The sequence below is a fragment of the Urocitellus parryii genome, chromosome 1, assembly GCF_045843805.1.
Source record: "Urocitellus parryii isolate mUroPar1 chromosome 1, mUroPar1.hap1, whole genome shotgun sequence".
In the NCBI taxonomy this organism is placed as follows: Eukaryota; Metazoa; Chordata; class Mammalia; order Rodentia; family Sciuridae; genus Urocitellus; species Urocitellus parryii.
The window spans coordinates 161,218,036-161,233,231 of NC_135531.1; the positions used below are offsets into that span (position 1 = coordinate 161,218,036).

Consider the following 15,196-nt stretch of genomic DNA (forward strand, 5'->3'; position numbering starts at 1 on the left):
CAGTATCCAGCTTATTATATTTGGTGAGAGCCTCTGTAAGGCAACTGAGAAATAAGGCTGGATTCTCATCTGGATCCTGGGTGATTTCTCTCAGCTTATCAAAGTTAACCACATTATTGGAAACCGCCTACATGCCTGCTATCAGATATTGGACCATGCGAGAACAGTGACGGTGACCTTGTTGGCCATCTTGATAGTTCCAGTTGGGTTCAGTTGGGGAACGGCTGCTTCACCTGTGGGGAGAGTCATATCTGTTAGACTAATTTGATCAGCATGATCTCATGTGGCCTGCTGGATTCAGGTTCGCTCATCCAAGATAAGGGTGGAGGAGAGAATGACATAGACGTCATGCCAGGTAGGTTCATAAGTCTAAGAGAGGTATTGGAATTCCTTAATGTAAGTGGAGAAGGACCCAGGGCATTTTTCAATCTGGGAAAAATCTTAAAGTGAGAATGGGACGTATACTTGAAAATCCCTTCGGTGCCAGCCACTTCCCTGAGAGAAAAAGAGCTTTGAGTTAGCTGGTAAGAGGGCCAGCTGGGACCAGGTGTGGGCACTGAAAGGAGAAGAGAGAAGGGAGTGGATTGAAAGATCCATTGAGGGGGGAGGGGAAGGGTTGTATCAGTAGAAGAGGTGGGTGAAGGAGTCAGGGCTGCAGGAGAGGAGGAGGGAGAAGAAGGGGAGAGATGAGGAGGAGGGCCCTGGAGTGGGGGAGGAGAAGCTGTGGTAGCATGAGGAGGGGGAGGAGAGGAGGGAGAAGGTTGGTCTAGGTAGGGAGGGGGAAGACAGGAAGGTGGGGCTGAGAGCAGCTCTGGTGGATATGAGAATGAGGAAGGAGGTGTGGGAGAACAATGGGAAAGGGGTTAGGGATTTTCCCTAGCCAGGAAGACTTGAGCTGTAGAACAGGTAGATCAGAGGGTGGGATGGCAGCAAATATCCCAAAAAGCCTGGCATAAGAGACTTGTGTCCACTTCCCTGTCTGGTGCCAAAAATTGTCCAAATCACTGAGGATTTGAAAATCAAAAGTTCCTTCTAAGGGCAATTGTGACTCATTGTCTAAGTCGCACTGGGGCCAGGCCACAGTGGAGTAAAAGACCAGGCAGTTAAGGTGTAGGTCTTTAGTGAAAATTTGAATATAGACAATTCAAGGGAGTTTGGGGGTCTACGGAGGATTTGGTGTTTCCCATGACCTTCCTGCACCCTCTGGCGTGGGTGGGAGCAGAAAATGACATCCCAAATTCTGATCACACTCACCCAATGGGTAAGGGCTGGGTGGGGCTTGAAGTGACCCTACAACCCAGTGGGGGCCCAAACGAAAGGGAAAAGCTCATGCAAGGACTGGAACATCTCCACAGTTCCTATGGCCTTGAGCAGAATGAATAGAACCCCCCAGATGGAGAGGGGCTGGAAGGTAAGGGGAAATGAGGGAACTTACCCCACTCTCATCAGCCTGGATGAAGGGAGAGGAAAAGAAGGAGAGGCTTAGGAATTTCCTGGTTCAGTTGCAGAAGAGGGTGGGCCTCTATCCCAGATGTAAGGTATGGGGGAGACCTGAAAAGCCCTCCTGTGTTTTGGTACCATATGTAAGGTCAGGCACCGGTGACCAAAAGGAGGCAGATTAAAAAGCAGCTGAATGAGACTATTGAGATTCTCTCACAGGCATGACCCTCCAGTACAACAGAGCTGGTCTGGGGAATTGTGCATGGGCTCAGCCAGATTGGAATTTTTACTGGGCTTAGGGATGGAAGGGAGGGTTTGGGACAGGAAAGGTAGGGTTTGGGACAGGAAATGAAGGTATTTAAAGTCCCTTGTCCTACTGGGGTTGATCAGAAGAGCTTACTGAGATCCAGGATTGGTCAGGAGTCCTCGATGATTGACAGGTAATTCTATTGGCACCTGATTGGTGGTTCTTTTGTGTGTACATGGGTTGCCTGGTGCTTTGTTTCCTTAACCACCTCAAACAAACCTAATGCTTGTTCCTATCAAGTGGGTTGTGGACAGTTAAGGCCATTCACCATCAGAGCAGTCCAGAGTCCACAGTGGCAGATGGCTGGTGATTGCACAAAGTATACATAGGGCAGGGATCATGCTAAGTCAACAATAAACAAGACAGCAAAGCATTGCTTTTTCATAAACAATTGGCACAAAAGCTATTAGTACTTCAGCCAGTCTCTGAAAACCATGAAGACACCAACTACTAATCTTATCAGTGAAAAACACATCAAATTCCTCAACATAGGTGGTTAGGAAGATTTATAGGATCATGAAATCAGACTGAAATTAACTCAGGACAAAATTGCAATTTTGTGATAGTTAATATTAGGCACTTTTACACAAGAACCCTTTCTTTATAGCCTCCAGATTTAAGTTCTGTTGTTAGGGCTGACACAAGTGTACATCTTAAGTTCACTTAAAAAAAATTGTTTTCCATTTAAATTTCCAAGTAGGATGTGCTTTTAGGCTATATTCTCCTGCCAGGTTTTTAAGACCAAGTTGATCAAAATTAACCGTATTACTATCTCATCTTAAAAGGAAGTTGAGATTCTTCAGAGATTGCTCTTGGGGAAGTGTTCAAACCTCCTGACTCCTTTAGCTTTCCTCTACAGCAGTGCCACTTGCCAGGATAGGTCTGGGTCTGCCTGACAATATGTGGCTGCTCTTGGAAGCTCAGGGACCTTTCTGTCTCCAATGACTCTCCTCTTTGCAGAGTGTGCACTGGTTGGCTTCTTGTTCTCTAGAGTCCTCTCAATATCCCTGATCACCAGAGTTGCAAGGCCCAGAGAGGGGTCCCATCATTCTCTCTGTCCTGGCTGACTGTAGAGGGCAAGGGCCAAAATGTTGGCTGCTTTTTTTTCTTTGCTCGTTTACTTCCTTGACTTTGTGTCCAAGTTGTTGGTTTTAAACACCCAACAAGCCAGTTTCACTAGTCTTAAAAGAGAGAGTAACTTCAATATCTACCATTTTACAGAGAGTTCTTGCATTTAATTAAGGTTAGTACTGGAAGTCAGCATTATATACTATCTGTGTATAACCTATTATCTCAAATTAACCCAGGGTTTTTTTTGTTTTGGTTTGGTTTTTGTTTTTTAGAAGCTGTATCTCTGCAAAAGACTAACAGGCAACAGTTATAAAGTTTACAAGAAAAATACAAAATGAAATTAGCAGAGCAAAAACACCTTCAATTTGTGTAATAGCGATGAACCAAGAATAATGACTCTTATACTCATAAACCTTTACTTAGTTATACATTATATCCCCTGTTTGAGATCACAGTGATGTTTACAACAAAAATCAAACTTTGAACACAACATTTAATGAGCTGAAGGCTAGACTATTTTGTAGCCATTTTAACCCAGAGTAAAGAGAAAGACAGAGCCTTATCTCAGGTAAGCTGAGGCTCTTCACAAATCACACAATAAACATTACAACTGAAACTTGAATTAAAGACAGGCTCAAAGAGCTTTTAACTTTCTTTTTGGGGAAAAAGTGGCAGATGCTTTCATGTTTTACAGTGTCACCTTTAAACTTATCAGATCTCCTTATTATCTTCCAAAAAATGCATTTAAATTCCAATACCAGAGTGAAGAGTAACACAAAATTGGGTATATAACTTACTGACAACAGATTACTTAATCCTGCTATAAGACATTAGAAATGACATGAATATATACCAACCAAATTTCTTATTTCTGCACAGATGCAAGTCTTTTGCTACAGAAAATTTTAGTTTGGCTAACATCAACTTGGCAAAGTGTTTTTCTAAGTTATACATTCAACTAAGTTTTAACGTTTAAAGTACAATTTAGACTCCAGACTGGACAATAACAATTATCACAGGCCTGCATGTGTTAACAAACATCAAAGGAGGCCTAAATCTCTTGTACACTTAGGATACAGAGTTAATGATCAGCAATTAACTCAGTCAAAGCAAACAGATATAAGACAGGTCTTCAAATGACAATGTGGCCCTTTTATGTCAGATACAATGCATAAAAGAGCACTTACTGGTTACCTTACCATTAACCTTACATAAACTTTCATTTTATAAACTTTTACATAAAACTTAGACAAGGCTTAGACAGATATTGTTCTCAGATGCATACATATATTCCAAAATATATCAACAATATTGGTATAAACTAAATAACAGTTGTTTGTTTAACCAGTTACAAAGTAATCATATACAATATTAAAACAGGTACAAACCCTAATTCCTTTAAGACTTAGTTTCCCCAAGTAATAAAACCTAAAAATACCAGAAAATCATTTCAACAGAGTTGATCAATGTTTCTGACTTTGCTTCATATAAGTACATTAAAATTCAAATAATTTTGTGCTAATTATAGCCAATTTAATCACTAACAAACTTTTTGAGGTTTACCTTCCACAAATATTCTGTGTCTTAAATATTTACAATTTTACAGTCCTAGTTTTGTTCTCTTTCATCTTGGATGTTGCCCAAGAATATTACTTTATGAGACAAAATACTTTCTTATCCAGAAACATTTCTTTTACCTTTCAATTTTCTATACTAAAATATATTTCTATACCTGTACAGTTTCTTTTTTCATGAATTTTTTTTCTTGTATGTGGATTTATTTATTTTGCATTACAATTCTTAATACACCATTATACAATAATTTGACATATCTCTGATTATATATAAGGTATGTTGCCACCAAATCCTATATGTTTCTTTTATCTGTTCTAGTTTGGGACCCTCTCTTAAATTAATATTCTGAGATAGTCTTTATGCATGTTATCTGTGCATTTAATTTACACAAATTTCATTCCAGGCAAGGGTTGGACAATCCAGCATATACCAAACTGTGCCTTAATTTTTTTCCTCCCAGGTTGCCTCCAGGTGTTGGAGCACAGGATATTTTTGAACCTGACCTACCTTTAGTATTGTCATCACAGTGTCATCAACTTTAGGTATAGGGCTTCTTCTTACATGAGGCACATTGATATGCAATCGAGGAGCCCTTTTCCATCCTCTTCTTTAGGCTTCCTTGAAAATCTCTTTGCAGAGGCTGCCTACAAAACACAGGTGGGCCTTTGCCGCAGTCTTGGCTGGGCACAAGATCACGAGCCACTCACAGCTTTGTGGATTCAAACAGCAATTCTTTATTCCCGAACTCACACCGGCCTTCAACAAACACGTTCTGGGGAAATCCCAGTTCTGCCGGAGTCCAATTCACCTATTCCATGAGGCTTTTTTCCAAATACTTTTTGAATCTCACGAGAACTCAAGGGGAACTCAAGGATCGGGCGTGCCTGAGGCAGCAGGATACGCCCTATTCCCGCAGGGTACACCTTAAACCTGGAACTTCCCTAAACCCAATGACAGGATACTCCCTAAAACCTGATCAACTCTAAACCCGGATCCCCCTGGTCCTTGAGCAAGGTCACCTTACTAAAGCATACATGCAATGTCCCAGCAAATTGTCCTCTAAGCAACATGGGGTACGCTGGCAAGGAAATTTCGATGCGTCATTCCTACTTGGCAGTGGCTCTCAGCAGGCCTTAGTTTCTGTCTTTCTTTTTCTGGGTACAGCTGTTTATTCTGCCAGTCTCCCCGGGCATGGGCATTTAGTTTGATGGGATACTATGATAGGAAGAATTGCTTTGCCCCAGTGATGAATATCCCCTGGCCAGATGGAGTCTCCTGTTACATGTTAAAAGGGCAGGCTATTCCTGTTCTCATAAGCTGACAGTGCTGGAACCTAGAGCCACATCCTTTGTGGCCAGCAGCCTCCACCCTCCATGGGCAAAAAGGGCTAGAAGGCAGGGCAGAGGCCAGGTTCTCTTTGGCCATTTTTCTGCAGCCTAGGCAGATTTTCTGAGATTTTTTTTTCCCCCAAGCTTAGGGCTGGTGAGGTGAGGTGACCTGTGGCTGCCTGGGGCCAGGCTGAGAAACAATCCTGGGAGGGCCAGCAGTGGGTCTGAAATATTGAAATCTTTTTAACTATCTATTCTGATGTTCTGCTGTCCTTGCTCACCAGAGGCCATGCCTGTTGGCGCCTTCAACTTGGTTCCTGATGATTCAGCCCCCTTATCATGTAACTGCATCAATGCCTGTAGATACAGAATCTCTTTCACATACTTCCCCCTGGGAGACCAGCTTCAAAATGGATTGTATAATAATCCAGAAAAAAAAAAAAAAACATTGAAAGGCCAGATTGTGTTATAGGAAACCCTCTTTCTTATTGAAAGGCTCATCCCTATAGGTTGCCCATTCAGGCAAGGTGTCTGCTCCAGAGACCACCAGTAAGATCAATGCACTATATGCCATGTCTTAAAGGGCCAGTAACACACACACACACACACACACACACACACACACACACACACATACCCCCAAAAAAATACAGACAAGAGAGGATCACTGAAAGCATGCTGACAGAGAGGAGCCTGCAAAACAGACAGACCTGCTCATACAGATTTCTTCCACCAACTTTATTTTTAACAGACCAACTCTAACTACAAGGTTGTACAATAATCTAGAAAGCTATTTAAAAGCCATCTCACTACAATAAAATATTATCTTAGACTTATAGGTGGTCCTTCTAAAACTCACTCTACCTCTAACACACCAACTCCAATTGCAAGATTGTACAAAGAGAGAGAGAGAGAGACAACCAGAGGGGAGCCCCCAAACCATGGCCAACAGAGAGAACCTTTAAATTAACCAGCCAAGTTTGTTCCCAAGAGTCTCATTGACTCTATAGAGTCAATGCAGTACCTGCCATGTTTGCAGATTCAAACAAAACAGAAAATTAGAAGGAAGGTCCAAGCCCAAGGCCAACAGACAGATGAGAACCTAGAACAGATCAGAAGTGAGTTTGCCTCGGGTCTAACCAGACGAGCTGTTCCTAGGGAGATGCTAAAGGACTATTGCAGCAGCTGCTGAAGCTCCTTTTACTTCAGGGGCCTCCTGACTTCTCTCCCTGAACAGTGAAGGTTGCTCCATCCTGGTCCACTTTGAGTAAAAGAAAAGTCACCTCAGGAAAATTGAGACAACTTTGGCCATCTGGCAAGTCCCCTGGTGTGCACATCAAGACCCTTGATTCCACACACCTGGTACCTCTTTCTGGGGACATCTGTAGCAACACTGGTATAGGAGTCATGGTTAATTGGGACATGAGAACCTAGGGACACAGACTCACTTCTGATCTATTCTAGGTTCTCATCTGTCTGTTGGCCTTGGGCCTGGACCTTCCTTCTAACTCTCCTGCAGTTGGCTCTCAACAAGTTTGCCAGCACCCTGAATCCTCAGCATGGAAATGGAGTTCCTTGGAAAGCCAGGCCTGCCCAAGAAAGCTCTCAGGTTCCGTCTGTATTGCCAAAATTGTTGCCAAAAGCTCGGTCCTTATCATCCAATCCAATTACAAAGACATATCTTTGAGTAAAAGGACAAAGAAAGTTTATTGGTTTGCTAGCAAAGTAGAAACACAGGGGAATCCTGTGTCAAAGGCTATGATTCTACCCAATAGAAGGAAAAGGGGGACTTTTATAGAGGTTACTCAAAAGCTGCATTCTGCATGTTCTCCGTTGGAGTTGTAATTCACTTGATAATTTGTGAGCTAATCACTTCTAAGACCTTCTGGTACCATTCCCATAATCTAGATTACTTCTTTCCTATGGTGAGTGTGTGCTCAGGGACAGACAATGCTGTGTAGGTTGGAGAAGAAAGGTAATCCTGTTTTCCCCTGAGATTAGGGAAGAAATTAGGGAGGAACAGGGAGAGAGGAAGAGAAAAAAAAAAATGTCCATTTAAAAAATAAGTTGCACTGGCAGAGCATCAAGGTCTGCAATCAAAGCACAAAGTGGACACTGTTACAAACAGACACCTTCCCATTACCAATGTGTGGAATTGTTGCCATTGTCATTCCCAGGAGCAGTCCCAGCCCTTCCTGAGTCTCCTGGGCAGAACCCTCCCCAGGACTCTCCAAACTCACAATAGAGTTGCAATAGTTCCCACTTATGAAAAACTTGTATTACAGAATATCCAATTTTTTTTCAAATAGGTCAGTTATGTGATGGGCTGAATATTGTCCTCCAAATAAGTACACATTTTAATCCCTAGTTTCATGAATATATCTTCCAAAGAGCCGTTGAAGTTGTGACTAAGGATCTTGTGGTGGGGAAATCATTCCAGCTTAGCTGGTGGCCCCATGTAATCACAAGGGCCTCATAAGAGGAAGAAGGGCGTTGGCACCAGCAGGAAGGGGCACATGGTGACAGAGGCAGAGAACCAACCGGTGAACTTGGAAGGTGTCAGAGAAGTATAGCAGTACAGGAGTGCAGGGGGCCACCAGAGCTGAGAAGACACAGAAATCAAGGATCACCTCACTCCCAGAGGGAATCTGCCCTGCATTGCCTGGGTTGCAGACAGACTTACCTCCAAAACCATAAGGAATGAGTTGGTGTTGCTTTAGACCACCAATTTTTTAGTAGTTTGCTAGAAGAGCCATAAAAAACTGATACAGCCTATTAAAAATTAAGAAAGATGTTCCCAAATTTAAAATTTATACTAATAATGAGACAAAGCAAAGGACAGGTGTTCAGCATAGAGAGTAAATGATCAGGTGTGAAAGATGGGGGATAACTGGCTAATTATCAAAGAAAAGGAATAGATAGCTCACACCTCAGGGAAGCAATCCTCCAAGCATAGGAGTTGAGAATGCATACCCTGGGCTGCTCTTCTCCTGCCCTTAGGCCCTAGGCGGGTGGGGAGGGAGAGGAAACTGGGATCTATAGAGAGGGAGCACACTCACTCCTGCAGATACCCAGCTCTGGGTCCTCTTCTCTTCAGAGAAGCCTACCTCATTTCTGTGTCTCTCTTGAATAAAACTTGCCATTTACTGTCATCTCTACTGTCTCAGGTGTTTAATCTTCCACTCTGGGGAAATGAGGACCAATACTGATATCTAGGACCAGGATCAGTAAGTTGGTAGCTTGATTATTTCACTTACAGACAGACTGGATTCAAATCTCACTGCAGGGCCTACTGGAAGGACAGCTTAGCTCATCTTTTGGTGGCCTTCTTTCTGTATCTGTGTTCTTTTTTGTTTGTTATTTGTTTGCAGTGCTGGATGGAACTCAGGGCCTCCCATATGCTGAGCAAGTGGTCCAAGACTCAGCCACAGCCCCAGTCTGTGTCTCTTTCTTCATCTGTGAGATGGGGATGACCATAATACATACATTGTATTTGGTGAGAATGAGTCAACCCATCTGGAGTGAGTAGTACAGTGGCTGGGGTGTAGTAAGCCCTCAACATGTGTTATGCCTTTTTATCATTTTTTTGAAATCCAATCCCTTCTCATGGGGAACAGAAGGAATTAATTCTTGTTCATCAATTACCAGCTCCAACAAGAACCCATACATCCTTTCCCAGATCAACTCTGTCCATTAACAATCCTAGTGCCAACTTGGGCATCCTCTCTCCTATTGAGACTCAGCCCTCCTCTGGGGCCCAGAGTTACCCCACACAGCTGCAGGTGCAGGAAACAAGGGTGAGCATGTACCAAAGGGCTCCACAGAGCAGGCTGGAGGTGTGCTTCCCTCATCCATGGAGAATGGCAGAGAGGGCTGTGGGCTGGGCATGGTTTCTGCCCAGGAGGAAAAGAAGAACTACTCACAGGAGACCCAGGAAGACCCGACCTGGGCAAGGACATCCTTGGTTCTACAAACGCCCAAGAAAGAAACACCTGCTGGGACACTCTGCTGTCACTTCAGGAGGGAGGCTGCACTCTCTGGGAGAGAGAGCTAGAGAACCAAGGTGTCCCTTTGAGCATACTGCAGGGGCACTTTGTGGTGGAGTGAGTACCAAGAGGTTTCTGTAAAGATTCTGCCTCTCCTGGATCCCACAGCTCCTCACAGGCACCGTCTGAGGTGTGCAGAAGCCATCATAGGTTCAAACCTGCCTTGTGAGGACACACCTGTCTTGAGTGCTGATGATGCATCTGCATCCTTTAAAGCAGCCTTCAGAGACCACCTATGCCTGTGTCCATCTTTGGAAGCAGAAGTGTCCAGAGAACATGGAAACGATTCCACACAAGTGGATCTGAGGTAGGGAGATTCAGCTGTATCTGAGACTTTACAAACTGCCGCACCCCGAATCGTTCATTCAAAGCATTTTCATTAGCAGAGGGAAATTGAGGATTGGGGAGCAGGGGCTGAGGATATCATAAAAGAGGTGTGTTCCTAGATGTGTGGCCGAGAACATGCATTGAGACCATGGAGGGACCATAGAGATTCTTAGAGATCTCATCTCAGACTTCCTCTGAAATGTATACTTGGGTGAAGAAAGAGTCCCTGAGAAAATGAACAAAAGTTTTTGTTTCTATTTTGGTTTTTTTTTGCTGTTGTTGTTTTTTTTTTTAACTTGAGGTACAAACAAGTAATCACATATATGTGTATGTGTGTGTGTGTAAGCATCAGCTTTTTAATTCTTTCCTTTTGGGATGTTGGAGAAGCCACAACCCAAGGAAGCTCACATTTGGTGGTTGTCAGATGATAGGCTTGCCAGCCCCTGAGTCATCAAAGCAAGACTTTGAGCAGGAGGAGACTAGTCAGAGTGGACGAGATGATGGGTGTCAGCTGGGAGCTCGCACTGATGGGGTTTACACAGTCGGTCCAAATGTTTGTAGGAGTTTGTATTACATTTATGTCTTTCAAGTTGCAAGCACTTTCAGTTGCACAACCCATAGCAGACATCGTTAAAGAAGAAACACCATTAAACACTCCTGAGGGAGAAAAATTGGCAATGAGACTCTTTCTCACCCTGTCTCCCCTCCTTCCCACTGTACTCAGGTTAATCTGTCTGCTTCTTTTGCAAAGCAAAAAGGTCTCAGAATGGCCCTTGACCCCTGACCTCTGTCTTCTGCATGAAGAAGAGTCCCATCTAGGGACCAAGCTAGTTTCCCTAGGTCCCTCTGTCTCCCCAGGACTGGAGGTACCTTAAAGGGACCCTGCTAGCTGGGCACAGTGGCTCATGCCTGTAATCCCAGAGGCTCCGAAGGCTGAGGCACAAGGATGACTCAGCAAAAGTGAGGCACTAAGCAACTCAGTAAGACCCTGTCTCTAAATAAAATATAAAAACCGTGCTGGCTATGTGGCTCAGTGGTCGAGGTCAATCCCGGGTACCTCCCAGAAAGGGATGTGCGGTGGGGGTTGGGGGGCTGCTGTCTAAGATGTGAACTGAGACTTGAGCCTCTATGGCCTCCTGAGGAGAGATGTGGTTGATAAAGGCAGGGAAGAAGGTGGAGGTCAGACCTCAAGGGTTTGGATGAACACATCTGGGATCCCTGTCCTCTTCTGCACCTTCACTTCCTTTGGGAACCCAGAGGGAAATACTGTAGATAAGGTCCCCTCTGCCCAGGGTTGACACATGCTACAGAAACCTGGAGCAGAAAGTCTGCCCCACTGCAGAGAGCCCACCTCTCCTCTGTATCCCAGGTGACACCCATTTCCCTCATTCAGGTCAGCTCAGCTAGACAGAGGGACCTCCCTGCTAGTCTCAGACCCTCCTCCAAATTACTCAAAAAGAAAAAGAAAAGAAAAAACCGTGACAAACCTTCATTCTCAACAAACTCTCAGCTCCAACATTATTTAGTTCCTCAAATGCCACTAATTCCAGGGAACCCTTTACATGTTGATCAGAAAATACTTGACAGTGCCCCATCTAGCTGTCCAGCCCAGAAAGGACACCCCATGGTGGCTTCTCCTGCTCCCATCTGAGGGGCTCCTGCACCCTCACCACAAACACAAGCTTTCTCCTACTCAGGAAAACTCGAAAACCTTCACTGGAGTCAGAATGACACCATGCAGAACGTCAGTGCTTGGCCCCGAGGGTTTGCTCTTAGAGGTATTGGTGTTGAGGGTGACAGAGAGGACTGTGGGTGTCCACCCGTCATGTCACTGAGACACGCGGTCCCTTTCCAGGACAACATGACAGCCCGTGTGTCCCCGGTCCTCTCCTCTGCTCTCCTCGGAGCTGCTCAATTGTCTCCTGCCCCATGGCTCCCTGCAATCCTAGGAGGGATACCCAGGCCCTTGGCCCTCTACCACCTCTTCCTTGTGGGCATCAGGCACTGTCACAGCAGCTGCAGGTCCCACCCCTACTGACGGTGCCTCCATGCCTTCCTCCCCTGGTGCACCAGGGTGGCTCTATGTGACTAGGAGGGTAGGAGAAATGAAGCAGTGTCTCTTCTCAGATGAGCTGTGAAAAGCCTCAGCTCCCCCACCCACTTCTCATCCCAGCTCTGGGGGAAGCCAGCTGGCAGGTCATGACCCCCAGGAGACCTAGGAAGAGGCCCAGGAAGAGGAATGGAGGCTACCTGGGCTTGGAAGCACATCCTGCTCTGATCGACCTCAGCCCCTGCTGCCGGCTGCACCACAGCTCAGGAGACAGCCTGAGCCACAACAACCTCTATTCCCCTCTCAGACCTGCCACCTGCAGATCACAGGGGGACAGATGTCCTCTTAAGCTGTTAAGTTTGGGTTTAATTAGGTACACAGCAATAGATGGCTGACACCTTGTGCCCATTAAGAGGATGACCCAAAATGCTTGGGAAATCTCCATACCTTTGCCTGTAACCTTGACACACTTTGTCTCTGCCCCTGTGCACTTGAGGGGCTGTGGGGTACAGATCGTGCCATTATCAGAGAAGCAGGCAGGACATACAATGCCATTTTCTTCCTTGGACACTGGAGACACTGAATAAAGAGAGAACGTTTTCATGATGAGCAATGGGCAAAAAGAAGAGCTGAGAGAATTACAACCCCCCAGGATTCGTGGATATTCCAAAATCCCTCAAACCATTCACAGCTAGATTGGCATAGGAGGAGTTAGGGACAGGATTCATGGATCAGGTAGGAAATAGTAATCAGAGAGAGCTTGTAGGGATTTAGTGTTATCTTCCCCCTTCATCAAGGACTTTTCTCTCCTTGGCTGGAGAACAATCCTAGATAATGGGACAGAAGGTAATCTGAGGCCTGAAATGATGCTGCTCACACAGGGGAGGACAGGCAGGTGTGGCCTGGGACCCACAGTCCTAGCCATCCCCACCCTAGAGGCTGAGGTTGCAGGGTTCCTCAAGCCTGGGAGTTGGAGGCCAGTGTGAGAATATAGTGAGAGTCCATCTCAGCAAAGCAGAACAAGAGAGGTGAGGAGTGAGATAGGTAAGGAGAGTTTCTCTGCTGGGATGCTGACCCAAAGCACATGTAGAGAAAATGCCCAGGCCTGTCCCCCCACTCAGCTGCCCATCTCCCATGCAGAAGGGACTTAGGTCCAACCTGCCCCTTCACAAGAAAAGAAGAAAACGCTCTGGGCCTCTCGGAAGTGGAGGTGGGTGGTGGGTGACTTCCGAGGCAGAGGAAATCCAGGGGCTAGGAGAGCAGCAGGCACTCACGTTGGATGTCGGCTTTGTTACACTGCTCGCTCCTGCAGCACTGGTTCTCGTACACAAATGTCCATCCAGTCCTCAGGGTGGCAGAGAAGGACAGGGGAGTGCACGCACTTGAAGAGCAGCCTTTATCCTGTGTAATTGTTGGTGAAATACCTGTGCAGAACCAGAACCAAAGAGAATGTTCCCTCTGAGCCCTAGAGAGGGGGGTGCCCAGACGGGCAGCCAGTATCAAGGAATTCTGCAAGGGCACCCCTCTGTCCTTAGTGTTTCCACTTTCCCAAGAGTCCTCCCCAATGGTCCTCTTCGTAGAACAAACTGATGGAGGAACCATTTGATGGTGCTGCTCGGTTACTTGCCTGGCATGTGTGGGACCCTGGGTTTGAATCCAAAATCACAAAAAAGTAGCAGGTGTCCTTTCTCACTGATCCCCCACCCCTGAGACAGATGTGGGGACTGGAGTCACCCAGCACCTCCCCCTGAGACCCTTCACTTGACACGATGCCCACCCCTGCCACCTCCCCTACCCACACCCCCCCTCATCCTAGGAGCCAGGGAGTAGAGGAGTAGAGGGGAGAGAGGGGCTACACGGAATCCTGAGCTGCGCACCCCTCCCTCCCAGGTCCTGTGTGCACCAGCATGGGAGGGTGGCAGGCAGGGCTCACCTGGTGAGCTAAACTGTTGCTTATTATTGAAGCAGCCCTGAGGGGCCTCACAGGTCTCAGGTTTAGACTGACATTCGTTCCCGGTGCATTTCGTACACGTGTAACTCTCTACAAGAGAGAAATAACACCAAGGGAGGCTGATCCAGTTATGTTGTGTACACTGGCAACTCTGCCACAGTGAATTCCTCCTTATGCATAACCACATTGGCGAAATTTAAAGATAGGTTAATGGGAGGAAGACCAAAGTGTAGAGGAAGCAGGGAGGAGGGGAGGAAATGGAGCACTGGACACTGGAACACAGACAACTTCCCATCATGCATGAAAAGAGCCCCACAGTTATGCAAAACTGCAGGGCATTGGATATGGCCATGCATGTTGATTGCAGCAACATTTTAAAGTCATCCAGGAGGGAAAAGTGGCAAGGGTGGGAGTTGCTCTTTCTAGTTGACAGACACTCCTAGGGATGGAGGGGACAGGACATCCCTCTCCCTGTGGGCAGGTGGGTCCCTCAGGCTCCCTCCCTGAGGGCTTATTGCCCACATTCCCACTCTTGGGAGAGGGTTGCTTGCTGGTCCTTACCCACAGTGCTGGAAACCAGGGCCACGAAGATGCAGAGAGTGGAGAGACTCCTCAGGGTGGAGGCCTGGACACTGGTCACCATGCTGACTCCAGGACACTGCAGAGGCCAAAGGGAGCAAAAGGGTCAGAGGGACAGTGCTCTGGCCTAGAGTCCAGCCCTCCAAATGCCAGACAGCTCCAGGAGTGGCTCCTGTCAGGGATGCAGGAAGGAAAGTGGCTATTTCCATCACCAAGGCACCCAGGGAAGACAGCCGCCCTTCCTCAGAAGGCCTCTCCTGCAGTGGGTGGAAGGTGCTGGGGCTCCCTCCAAAGCTGAAGTGGGTGACGGGGCCAAGAGGGGGAACCCCCCATCCAGGGAGCAGATGGGGTCTCTCCTGGGCTGGGAAGTCCAGGCTGTGTTTCCCCATAGCCCTCAGCTGAGGACATGGATTTCTCAGTTCCAAAGTCACCCTTTAAAAGAGTAGAGCCCCACCACACAGGTGTCACCAGCCACACTTGATGTGCTCACCACCAGGACAGGGTGGCCAGTTCCTCTGGGTG

The 15,196-nt window shown here is 46.4% G+C and overlaps 1 protein-coding gene across 1 annotated transcript; it reads right to left on the reverse strand.

The window, feature by feature from the left end:
• Positions 1-10,498: 10,498 nt before the first annotated feature.
• On the reverse strand, positions 10,499-14,738 carry LOC144256508 (protein RoBo-1-like). The gene is made up of 5 exons (XM_077801563.1): positions 14,657-14,738; positions 14,078-14,185; positions 13,419-13,568; positions 12,592-12,723; positions 10,499-10,751 (listed from the first exon to the last, which is right to left on the reverse strand). The coding sequence occupies exons 1-5, from the start codon at positions 14,736-14,738 to the stop codon at positions 10,546-10,548; spliced, it is 678 nt and encodes a 225-aa protein (XP_077657689.1). The 3' UTR covers positions 10,499-10,545.
• Between the last annotated feature and the right edge of the window lie 458 nt (positions 14,739-15,196).